Below are 12689 nucleotides of genomic sequence, written 5' to 3'. Positions count from 1 at the left end.
CTAACGTATCAGTGACATAATCAATAAACTAATCGTCCCTGCCGTCTGCTGTGCAGCCCCGTCCGAAGTGTTAGCGATCCGCCAGGAGAACGCCAGTCAGAACAGCGTGACTCTGCTGTGGCACGAACCCGACCAGCCCAACGGGGTCATCCTGGAGTACGACATCAAATACTACGAGAAGGTATTTTCCGTAAAACAGTAAAAACCCAAACAACGTATTCTGTTTCAAAAAATATTTTTGTAAACAACAAAAATGAAGGCGTTGAGAGGAAGAGGAGCGGCTTTACCTGCAGAGCCGAAGCTCATTGTCTTCAAAGGGCTGCGACTCAACCGAGCCAAGATATTGCGAATGCAGAGGAGTGGCAGTTGGATAGACTCGGGATAACTTAATCCAAGGGAAAGATCCTGCTGGCAGCTCGGCTAATTGAAAGGAAATGGAGGTCGAGAGAGGAAGTGCAAGCAGGAGGATGAGACGGTGTAGATTCCAACTTAGCAAAAGTGACAATGACAGCAAGCGGCTGGCGGGCACACAAGCCTCGCAACAAGCTAATTGCTGCGTGAGTGAGTGTTTGCGTGTGTGTGTGTGTGTGTGTGTGTGTGTGTGTGTGTGCACGTGCTCGATGATAGGAATCAACTAATTGCAGGGGGGGAGCAGCCTGGGAACAGGCGGTCTCATTGGCGAACGAGCAGGACGGTTGCGAGGAGCGTTGAAGGATTAGCCCGTCTCTCGCACCGGTGTGTTAATCTGGCCTCGCTCAGGAGGCGAGACGCCCGCGGGGGGGAGGGGGGGGGGGGGTTTAAGTGGACAAGTCAGCAATGGGGCTTTCTTGAGGTTCCTGCACCACCATCATAAACAACCAATCACAGCGAGGCCAGCGGCGTCCGCAACAGCGAACCCACGGAGGACGATAACGAAGACAATAAAACCATATTTCAGAGCACTTCCTCACATGAAGGATTCGCCGATCCTCCTTTTACTATTTTTTAAAGCTTATTCTTCCTCCATGCTGGCAAAGAATCTTTGAATTAAGATCCAGCAGGAGGCAGATGAAAACAAGGCGAGGACGCCAATAATGATGATGATAATGATTAGCTTAATTGTCGGTCGAGCATTCTGAGTGCAGAGCACATTCTGTCAGAACAAGAAACGCATCTTCATTTGCGTGGAAAGGGAAATTTGCACGGCAGATGAGGTGTAATAAGCTGCAGAATTTACATTTGAACAAATGACGCAGCGTAGATGAAGCTATTATTCAAAGAGAAACAGGAAAATAAGACAAACAGCCCTCAAAGCATTCCCGTCTTATTCCGGCCTGATAGAAACACATCAAAAGAAATCTCAGGTAAATTACCTGCCAATTATACTTGACTGGCACGTGTGATAATTTAAGGTTTTGCATGATCTCCCGTTCCCTCCTCTTGTTTCAGAGTTCTAATTTGTATTCAAAGACCCCTTGACAACTGTTTTTCTTCATTTTTATGAGCATAATCAGGTGAATTGAGACTATTATCAATTATATATAGGTGGCAAACATGTTCAAAATAGTAATCGCCATGTTTCCTTCATACTAAAACAAGCATGGATGCTGATAAAGCTAATAAATGATAGCATACAGCAGCTCAAAATGTTGCATTTAGCCACAAATAGATTCACATTCTAAGCAGGCAGATGTGAGGTGATCCGTATTATAAGATTATTATTATTATAAACTCCAGATTACATCCAGCTGCATGAGGCAGAATCCATGTAGAACTCTCAAATGAGGCTTTATCACATTAAAAGTCTAGTTTAGTCTTATTTGGCATCATGTTTATTTGGCTAACTTAACAGCATGAAAATGAGCGCTTACAGCGAACAGGTTGGCACAGTTAGCAAATTTGAATTTATCAGACACCAGGGTTGTCTAAGGTTGAGCTTCGCCTGAGCTGCACGCCAAAATAAACGCGGTCCGTTCTATTTCTTCTCCATACATAGTCTAATGGATCCGAACTGCTTATTCGGCATTGTTATTGAGAAATGCCGTGAGCTCATCGGCTCACAATCCTTCTCAGACTTTATTAAATGTGGACTTTTCTTTTGCAGGATAATGAACAGCACAGCTACTCAACTCTGAAGTCTAAAAATACCAGCGCCCGAGTGTCAGGGCTGCAGCCGGGCACCAAGTACATCTTTCAGGTCCGAGCCAGGACGTCGGCCGGCTGCGGACGCTTCAGCCAGAACGTGGAGATCCAGACCGGGAAAGCAGGTGCGTGCGACCGTGAGGGTCAATGGCAGGAACGCTTTACAGACTGAATCTTCCTGCCGTCTGCCAAAGTAACGCTCCAGCAGAAAACTGTTCTGTTAAGAGACTTGGGCCAGAACGGTGGTGCAGGCCTGGGTTTGGGCGTTGGCTAGGCCATGTTACGCCTCGGTCCATCCCTCCGTTCCCCAGATCTGTGCTTTGTTAGAGGGTCACTCCCCGCCCCCCTGTCGGCTAACCCCCCATCCCGGCTTGAAACAAGTACAGACATCGCTGGCTGGGCTAGAGGTCGTCATGAGTCTGTCCACCTGAGGCGAGTGCAACGCCGGGTGGGAAAGGATTGTTCAAAAGAAGGGAAGTTTTAAAAGAGCATTTTTCTCTCCTAGTAGGGCCTTTGGCAGATGATATGCAGAGAAGACGCTCGGCCTGCGAAGCTAAACCTCCCGCCTGGTCGGAGTCGCAGCGCCGTTCCGTAGACTGATAGTCTCCCTTCATTCTGACGCTTGCTTCGCTGCAACTCTCGATGGCTTTATGGCGAACGTACAGCGGCGCCTTTTCCGTCGCGTTGCCCGACTTCAACCGCTGAGGTCGTCTCACGCGGCTAGAAGCCGTGTGTGTGTGTCGTCACGGCGTTTTGTGTGTGTTCCTCAGCTCCCCGGCGCTACAGCACCACGACCATCATCTGGATCTGCATGGCCCTGCTGACCGCCCTCGTCACTTTCCTGGCCATCGTCATCTGCAGGAAACGGCAAGGCTACACTTTACCACACTACCCATCGCTGCTGTGTGTGGAACACTTTCTTACGCTACTCTATTGTGTCATGAGCAAATGATCAAAATATGTTGTGATGCATTTCCTTCTGATTTTTGTCCACATGTACCGGTAAATAATTTCTCCCGAAGGAAATCCCCCCAAAAAAATTTGAATTCAGAAGGAAGATTATTTCTTGCATTATTTCTTGCTCCGGCTGCTGAAACTTTCAAAATGCCAGAGCTCAAACATAATTTGCATGCTTTTAAAAAAAATTTTTTTAAATCAGTAATAAAGAGTAAAAGGAAAAGGATTTATTTGGCTAATTTCCTAATTCATAATTTCCATTGCGGTTTTAATTACAGCGATTCATCCCTCCCGTCCTCCGTTTTGATGTCCTCAACTTACATCTCTGTATGACTGCAAAGAATAATTAATTTCACCGCCCTTAATTAATTCATACTTCAATGGATGCAAAGGTTTTAATACCCTTTCTGTTTGAAGAGAGAGAAAAAAATCATTAGAGGATTTTAAAATGTTATCCAGGCAAAATTATGCAGTAATGACTGAAATGTCATCGGGATGTTTAATGCTGCTGAAATGGATGATGGAAAATGAAAGTTACAACCAGAGAAGACTCTGGGTGGGGGGGGCTCAGTGCCGCGGTCCCCCATTCAGACCAGTGGATATCGGGGCGTAAGACTGGAGCTCAGTGGAAAAAGCCAAGCATTAGTTCTCGGGGCCTAAATGATCGGAGATGGATGAGGAGACCGGCTTGCTGGCTCGGAACCAGCTCTGGGAAACCTTTAGCCAACCTTCATGCGTCCCCCGGTCCCCGGTTCCCCGGGCTCCTAACGGCGGCGGATGCAATCGATAGGAACCCAGGCCTCCAGCAGCTTTACGCCTCCCTGACTCATTTTTCACCTTTCATTGCCTAAAATGAATTAATAAAATTAACCCTCCGTATGAACGAGGGAAAGTCCTTTTGTTTGATTAAACTTTTAACATCCTGACATCTTTCCCTGTCTACCTTGTTGCCGTTGGAAACCTAAGGATCAGGGCCATCCGGTTGTTCTTTTTTCTCCTCTTTCATTCTGAGCAGTTATTGATTCATTCATATGAGCTGTGTTTAGCGTTTGATAGCTATTGTCCTGTTTTCACCCCACCGTATGTTTATGTGCGTGCACGTGTGCGTGTTTTGTCCTGTGTGTGCGTGTGCGTGTGTGTGAGTGTAGACACTGCGGTTACAGTAAAGCCTTCCAGGACTCTGACGAAGAGAAGATGCATTACCAGAACGGACACGGTATGTTGGAACATTGCTCAATTATTACCAGTAATAGATTAGATCACGTTCCTCCGAGGGGTCGCATTTTCATCCCGGTGTAATAAAGTTCATCCTCGGAGCAAACAATTGTCATGGCGCTCTGAGAGATTACCGGAGCAAACAGGCCATATTCCCTTTATTATTTATTCCCTCCCTCTTTCTATCCATCCCCCCACCCCCCCCCACGAACCGGCGTCGGGGGCTCAGATGTGATGTCGCCCTCGTTCTCCGATATGTGACCAAATGCTAATGTTGTTTATCTCAGTGTCATTCCCGGACGCAAGGTTCTATATCGACCCGCACACATACGAGGACCCCTGCCAGGCGGTCCACGAGTTCGCCCGAGAAATTGAAGCTTCCAGGATCAAAATAGAGAAAATCATTGGTTCAGGTAAAAACCATGAACGTGCGCGCGTACACACACACACACACACACGGTGGGAATCATTGACTGAGCTAACTTAAAGTCACTGGCCGGGGTAAAGGCTGCGGTGTGCAGCAGAGAGGAGGATGGCAGAGTGGAATCAGAGCGTTGCGTTTGACTGTCAGTCAAAGCGTCTCAGACAGGCGATGAATACTAAAATCTGTGTCTGCTGCACAATACAGTTCAGGATGTGTCTCCTGTAGACCCATAGGGGACAAATAACAATACAGAGTTCAGGATGTGTCTCCTGTAGACCCATAGGGGACAAATAACAATACAGAGTTCAGGATGTGTCTCCTGTAGACCCATAGGGGACAAATAACAATACAGTGTTCTAGATGTGTCTCCTGTAGACCCATAGGGGACAAATAACAGCAGGTAACTGTTAATAATAGTGGTTAATGGATAATTCAGATTTTTGTAATCTCGCTGAGGAAAGGAATCCAAAAAAATGCATTCTCATTTACAACTATCAGCAACAACGTAATAATCACAGGCCGAATATTGTACGATCAGGACTGGATAATTCACTCCACCTGTAGACGGTCTTCATGGTACAGTTTCATGGGCGGTGGTGGTGAAAGCTAACACAGTATGAGGTTGAATGTACTTCCTGTTTGTTCCTGCAGGGGAGTTTGGAGAGGTATGTTACGGACGCATGAGACTCCCCGGGAAGAGAGACATCCCGGTGGCCCTGAAGACCCTGAAGGCGGGATACACAGACAAGCAGAAGAGGGACTTCCTGGCCGAGGCGTCCATCATGGCCCAGTTCGACCATCCCAACGTCATCCGCCTGGAGGGAGTGGTAACGCACAGTACGGTGACGCTAAGCTACATTTTAGCATGAAGCGGTTTTCACCACAAAGATAAACTCTGCTAATGAGCCTGATAAAAGAAATGCTAATGCAGGTTAGGAGCTTCAAGCGCAATTCCACATGGACGTCCTCTTTGGTCGCACTTTAAAGTTCTTCTTTATCTTCATGCCATCATTTCACATTTTGCAGAAGCGAGTTAATGGCTGAGGTGGACTCAAGTACCACTCTTCAAGTCTCTCTACGCTCAGGAAGCGGCAGGATAACATTTAGGAAAATGGCTCAAATAGCAGGGAGCCCAGATCCCTCAGGACGATTACAGCATGTAGTGTGTGTGTGTGTGTGTGTGGGGGGGGGGGGGGGGTTGACTGTTATATTCCATAATTTAAATACCTTCACACTCATTTAACACTTACCCATTCGAGTTGCGTTTAAAGCTAAACAGCAGCAGTTTATTTTTCACCGAGAACCTTTTCTGAACGAGGACTTGAGCGTTTTATTGAGGTTCCAGGTTCAAATCCCGCCGTCGCACGTTCTCCCTGCAAAGCGGATGGAGGAAAGTTTTGAGTTGCAGGGACCTTCGGTGTCAGAGACTCTGTTGTGTCCCTCTTTCATGCAAATAGTGTTTATGTCGACTCATTCAAAGCCGCGTTTCAGAAGCTCGAGTAGCTAATATGATGGAATGCCACGGGCCATTAAACTTCACAGAGTAGCGAAAAATGACTTTCAAAAGATAATGATAACATTTTATTTGTTTTCCAACTTCTTTATGGTGCCGTCTCATCATCGTTTGAATGTTTTGTATGTATGCGGTATTTCACCTGACAACACGCACCACATACAGATGTACAGGTTAGTATAGAACGAGTCTTAAAGCTCCCGTTTGTCTCCTCCGAAGGCAAACCGGTGATGATCATCACCGAGTACATGGAGAACGGCTCTCTGGACGCCTTCCTCAGGGTTGGTATTTCAGTTTTTGGTTGTATTTCAGCGCTTTTGTTGAAAACTTTCTAAATTCTGACTCAATTAAATATCTATTTCACATTGCATCCGGATTTCAAACCATTTTATTTATAAGACTTATTCTGAGATAGATTTTTTAAAAGAAAGCTTTCATGGGCTTTTATGGTTGAATGGTGAAATTTCTTCTCATAAAAACTTTGAACATACATGTTGCTTTCACGTGTTACACGTTGACATTGTCTAACATCGCCGGCGTTTTGCATGTTATTGAGAGGCTTTGTCTAATTACATGAAAGCAAACCCCTGTCGTGCATTATTCTCTTATCTTTTCTCTCCTCTCTATCTTGATTAAAATCTCCCCTCCTCTTTTCTACGGCATCGCCATCAAATTATCCCATCTTCCCTTAAAAATCTGCGTGAATTATTTTTTGCCTTCCTGCAGAGACACGACGGCCAGTTCACCATCATCCAGGTGGTGGGCTTGCTGCGCGGCGTCGCGGCAGGCATGACCTACCTGTCTGACCTGGGCTACATCCACAGAGACCTGGCCGCCCGCAACATCCTGGTCAACAGCAACCTGGTGTGTAAGGTGTCCGACTTCGGCCTGTCTCGGGTGCTGGAGGACGACCCCGACGCTGCATACACCACCAGTGTGAGTTTTCACATTGAGGCAAGCATTGATGCAGCGCACACACACACACACACTCAAACACACACACACATACAGCACAGCATACGATGGCATAATCATTCATTTTTATCATGAGAGAAGAAAAAAAAAAAAAAACATCACATCAGGTGTTGGCCGACGCATGATCTCATATTCTGGGAATTTAAGTATTTGTTGTTTTCAAATGTTCTTATAAAAAGGGCAGCATGAAAGCAAAAGCAATGCAAGCAATTTCAAACGAAAGACAAAATCATCTTTTGAAGTGCAGATATTAAACCTGCAGCCTGATGGAACAGATGTAGAAGTATTAACTGCGCAAAGTTTAGCACATTTTCTCTGTCCTGTTACAGCCCAGCAATCAGATTAGAGGCAGTAATCTGATTACATGCCACTTCAGTCAGAAACGTTCCGAGGTGAAACGACTGCGCCTGATAATTTTACAGACCCTATACTATCATTACAGCACATCGCAAAATGAATGGCAGATAATGGCTGCAGATTAATTCGCTTCACATCAGTGCCTGGAATCGTGTTAACGTCATGAATAAACCTGCCTGATCTGCAAAGTCACTCTGAAGAACCTGGGAGAGATCCCGAGTCGCAGGCGGAGAAGTGCATCCAGTCGTTTTATCGGTCCAGACGGTTAGAAGAGGTTTTTAGTTTATTCTGCGCCGTCCGTTAAGGCGAAGGACAGCAGCACCCTTTGAGAGGAACTTGTTTCCTATCAACAGCCTTTAGAAGCGGTTGCTTCTTTTATTTTGAAAGGGCATTCAGTTTTTACACCGTTTTCTGTAAACTTTGCAACCCAATCAGTCAATCTTTATTCAGTTGGTCAGTGGTCTCGTCGTTGTCGACTCCGTGGGATCAATTCTGGGCCCCCAGGAGTGGATGTGGGAGTCGTTTAAGGATGCATCCGTCATGAACTACTTTTCCACAGGGAGTGATTTGTTTGTTGAAGGAGTGAAGCGTCATTTGTCAACCGCAGTGTCAGTTTTACATCAAGAATTTTCTAAGTAGTTCACAGACTTGCCAACATTTGCAAGTCTATTCTTGTCTTGTCCTCCTCGCACGCCGACACCGGCTCTGTTCTTCGTTTAACCACTAATTTTATGCTGTCATGTCCGACCAGCGCTGAAGAGCGCTGCGTTTGCATTTTAGGATGTATATTATTTAACCTATTTCCATTATGCTACCTCGTTTCAGAGGACAGCAGCAGTTCGTGCATGTCCTTTTAGTGAAAAGATGATTAGAAAAAAATATTTCAGTAATTACACTAAACAGGACTGAAAGCCGCGAAGACCTGCTTGGGCCAAGTAAAACAGGTGACATCACATTTATTCTGCATTTTAACGTGTGACAGTGGAATTATTCCTTTAGTCATCAAAATTCAGGAAAAGGCCAAACCCCTCTTTCTGCCTGTCCTGCAATAGTTTACTGAGCGTTACTCTCCAGGGAAGAAATCACTCATTTGTTAGGGACTATTTTCAGTGGTGGATTAATACACTCTTCATGCTCTGGTGAGTATTTGGGGAAGCAGGACGCTGATATTTTTATCGTGAGTGGGTCAGAATAAACTACAGTGTGCGTTCGTAGTAATGATGAAACATGTCCCCCCCCCCGGCGCCGCGGCGCTCACTGATGTGATTTTAACAGCTTCTGGAGCTTTACGGCGCCGACAGAGACGATTTATCCGCCCCGAGGAGGACACGCTGGACCTCTTGTTAGTTTGGTTGTATAGAAAGCAGCTTGTTCAACTCTTTAAACTGTCTGTCGCACGGTCATAAACTCAATGATCCCGACAGGGTGGGAAAATCCCAATCCGCTGGACCGCCCCGGAGGCCATCGCCTACAGGAAGTTCTCCTCCTCCAGCGACGTGTGGAGCTACGGAGTGGTCATGTGGGAAGTAACATCGTACGGAGAGCGACCGTACTGGAACCTCACCAACAGAGACGTGAGCATCACTCGACCTGCTTCTAGCATCTCACTGGATTGGAATTACAAACTGGGAGTACGTTGCATTTAGAGGCAGCACGGTGGCACAGTGGATAGCGCAGTTACCTCAAGGCAAGAGGGTCACAGGTTCAAATCCACCTTGGGGCCTTTCCCGTGTCTGCGTGGGTTCTCTCCGGGTTCTCCGGCTTCATCCCACCACAAAAAACATGTAGCTTGAGTCCAGGTCATTATTGGGAATGAGAATTAGTTCTCAATTAACTTACCTGGTTAAATAAAATAAATAAAACCGGGCATGGCTCTTCCTCCAAGTAGATCTGAATGACACATTTTAAATCCCTGTTCAAAATAAACTCTGTTCTAGGTGTGTCTCCTATAGAACCATAAGGGAACTCTTTTTAATCAAAGTCCTTTCACAGGGCTTTTTTTTTTTTAAATCATTTGGCTGTTTTTAATCCATTTATTTCATCTTCTTTTAAAACCTTTGTGTTTTTCTTCTGCTGTTTCTTCACAGGTGATCAAATCTGTTGAAGAGGGCTACCGGCTCCCTGCGCCGATGGGCTGCCCCGCCGCTCTGCACACCCTCATGCTGGACTGCTGGCAGAAGGATCGCAACGAGAGGCCTCGCTTCTGCCAGATAGTCACCGTTCTCGATAAGCTAATCCGCAACCCAGAAAGCCTGAAGTCTATGGACAGCCTCTGCAGGTGGGCGGGGATCTGCCTAGTCCTATATTTGATGGGGCGCGCTGCGATGCACGCTGAGGCGTCTTGATTCAATTTGGTGTGACAGTTCACCAACAGTTAATCAAATATTGGTTCGTGTGATTACCGGATTAAGCTGCAAATCAAAAAGCCACAACCAATGTGGGAGGGGGCTGAGGAGAACCGACCGCTGGGCGACTCAGGATACGTCCTACAGGAGCGCAGCGGGACAAAGTCGCGCCCTGAAGTTTCCCTCCAACTTCTCCGGCTGACGCGACGAGCGGTCGTGTTCGTTTTCCAATCATCTCGGGCCTGATAGATGCTCCGTGCGTTAACTAAAAACCCGGCTGCGGTATTGACATTGATCCTTGTAAATCTGGAATCGGGTTTGGGAGGACGCCCGGGCTTGAAAGCCGGACCTCTGTAAATTGCTCCGCTTCATATCCCAGGTCCTACAGAACCGGCGGTGCGTGACTCTGCACGTCGAGGAAGAGGAGGAGGGTGTATTAATCTACCCAAAGCAGCCATCCTGCAGCCACAGCAGTCACCTCCTCTCTATCATTTTAACTGCTATTGATTTTCTGCCTCGAATACTCCCTCATTTCAAACCCTGCCCCGCTACGCCGGCCGCCCTGCCTGTTTCTCATTGCTGGAGTCGCTTCTCGCTTTCGGACTGATCTTTTTGTCTTCTTATTCCTCTTCCTCCGTCTCCACCCGTCTCTTCTGTGCAGGTTAAACAGCCCTCCGCTGATCGACAGAGCTATCCCAGACTTCAGCAGCTGCAACTCCGTCAACGAGTGGCTGGACACCATAAAGATGAGCCGCTACAAGGAGCACTTCGCTGTCGGGGGGTACCACACCCTGGGGCACGTCGTAGGCATGAAACAAGGGTGAGTAGGGAGCGATGGGAGGCGCGGTTTCTCATTATAAGATCGTTCAAAGTCACATAAAGACAGGAATGACTTAAAATGAGTTGGAAGGATGCACGGCTTCGTCGCTGTTAATTACCACCGCTGCAGTTACTTTAATGAGAATCTTCCAGTGAGCTCAGCCACAAACAATAACCCCCCCCCCCCCGCCCCCCCTTAATGCCAGCCTGCAGTCAGGATGGGAGTTTATGTCTATTTCAATCAGGTCCTTAACAACCATCATCAAACGCACCTCGTCCTGTAACGAGGAAGCAGATGAGTTTGATGTCGTTGAGGTAACCCAAGATAAAAGCTGACACCCAATCACAGTCAGGGACTTAAATGCTACCAACTAATAAACAAAATAAGAGCCATTTGGGTCATTAGGAGCGGAATTACATCCTTAACATGCTCCCCGATCTCTTATTAACATGAGGATAGCACTCTGAGAGCGCAGACATCCGCCAAGCTCCTCAGTCTCCCTATATGTGTATTCACACCAAAAATTATTGTCCTAGATTTATTTTATCTATATTTCTGGATTCCTTAACCATGAAAACAAACCTTTAACAATTGGATTCACGTTGATGTTATTGTTAGTTTAGGAGTTATCCACAAAAAGCTCACGTTCAGTAATGGCGGTTTCTTCTGAATAGATCCAGAGCTTTTGAAGCTACAACAAATCTGTTAGTCCTCTACTAATTCCACAGCGTCTTGGTAAATACCAGCAGAAGTAGAACCTCATTTGCGGATATTATTGAAAGTGTCCAAAAACAAAATCGTTTTGCTGTGAAAATTTACCCCGTTATCAACTGGATCTCTTTTCTCAGGTATTAAAGATAGAACAAATCAGTTGACCTGCTCCGATGTGGAATCGACTCATCTATAAGACGACTCCTGTTAGAAATCTCTAATATTAAATGTACAGTAGGCCAAAACGAAAGTGTACCCCCGTTTTTAGAAAAATCTCGATAACATCCGCAATGCAGATCCGTTCTGGATGAAATTCGGTGGTGCGATAGAGGCCCCCACCCGATTTCAAATTCCGTAGACATCAGTCAATAATCAATCGAGATATTGAGGAACACATTTTGAAGCTTAATATGCTGCATTGTTAACAGAAATTTGAAAGTGTTTCAGAATCCAGGATCTCTTCTGGATCATTACCAAAATTGGCTCCTCTGTTCCTTGCAACATTCCCAACATGTCCTGGATATTTCATCTTTAGCTTTTTGAGTTATGTTGCTAACAGTCAAACGCTGACATAAACATAAACCGGAGGTAATTAGATCTAATGCTGCTTTCACAGGCGGAGAGCTGCTGATTTATGTAGAAACATTGAATTTCAGTTTTACATCTCGATGAAATCAATATTATGTATTTGTGTGTGTCTTGCAGGGACATCCAGAGGCTGGGGGTCACGCTGATGGGACACCAGAAAAAGATTCTGACCAGCGTCCAGCTGATGAGGGCGCAGGTCCTGAACAAGAGCGTGCCGTCGGTGCACGTATAACTCCAACGCCGAGGTTTCCTTCTGCTGAAACCCACAAAGGCCTAAGAAGGGACTCAATGGAATTGAAAAATTTAATTAAAAGGGGGAAAATTCGTGGCAACTTTACGAGTCTTTTCCCTCAAAAAACCGAACGTGATTCCTTCTGGACAAGTCCAAACGTTTATTTTTTTTTCCTATCTGAATGCATTTCTTTTCCGAGGTAATATATCTTGTTTATAAAATGAAAGGACTGCCTTAATTATCAAATGGTTTAATTTTATTGTCTACAAAGAGAAGATAATTTATCGATCAAGAATTTATCAGAGAAACATGATTTTACTGAACCGGGCGATAGCAAACAGTACGTGGACAGATGAGGGTGGAGGCGAGGACATCTGAAGTCCCGTTGACATTCCTACAGATGAAGCTCCGGGACGACGACGTCCGGAGCG

At 46.0% G+C, this 12689-nt stretch overlaps 1 protein-coding gene across 1 annotated transcript in view; it reads left to right on the top strand.

Moving 5' to 3' along the window:
* epha8 (eph receptor A8) overlaps positions 1 to 12258 on the top strand; it is a 51749-nt gene extending 39491 nt beyond the window's left edge. Inside the window, exons 9-20 of the mRNA XM_068742097.1 lie at positions 57 to 181; positions 2084 to 2246; positions 2892 to 3024; positions 4227 to 4294; positions 4581 to 4706; positions 5369 to 5554; positions 6450 to 6511; positions 6957 to 7166; positions 8987 to 9136; positions 9650 to 9840; positions 10569 to 10727; positions 12144 to 12258. Coding sequence (XP_068598198.1) covers positions 57 to 181; positions 2084 to 2246; positions 2892 to 3024; positions 4227 to 4294; positions 4581 to 4706; positions 5369 to 5554; positions 6450 to 6511; positions 6957 to 7166; positions 8987 to 9136; positions 9650 to 9840; positions 10569 to 10727; positions 12144 to 12258 — 1688 coding nt within the window. The remainder of the gene's footprint in view (positions 1 to 56; positions 182 to 2083; positions 2247 to 2891; positions 3025 to 4226; positions 4295 to 4580; positions 4707 to 5368; positions 5555 to 6449; positions 6512 to 6956; positions 7167 to 8986; positions 9137 to 9649; positions 9841 to 10568; positions 10728 to 12143) is intronic.
* Positions 12259 to 12689: the final 431 nt, after the last annotated feature.

Source organism: Brachionichthys hirsutus, chromosome 8 (genome assembly GCF_040956055.1).
Source record: "Brachionichthys hirsutus isolate HB-005 chromosome 8, CSIRO-AGI_Bhir_v1, whole genome shotgun sequence".
Classification (NCBI taxonomy): Eukaryota; Metazoa; Chordata; class Actinopteri; order Lophiiformes; family Brachionichthyidae; genus Brachionichthys; species Brachionichthys hirsutus.
This window is presented reverse-complemented; position numbering and strand designations above follow the sequence as displayed.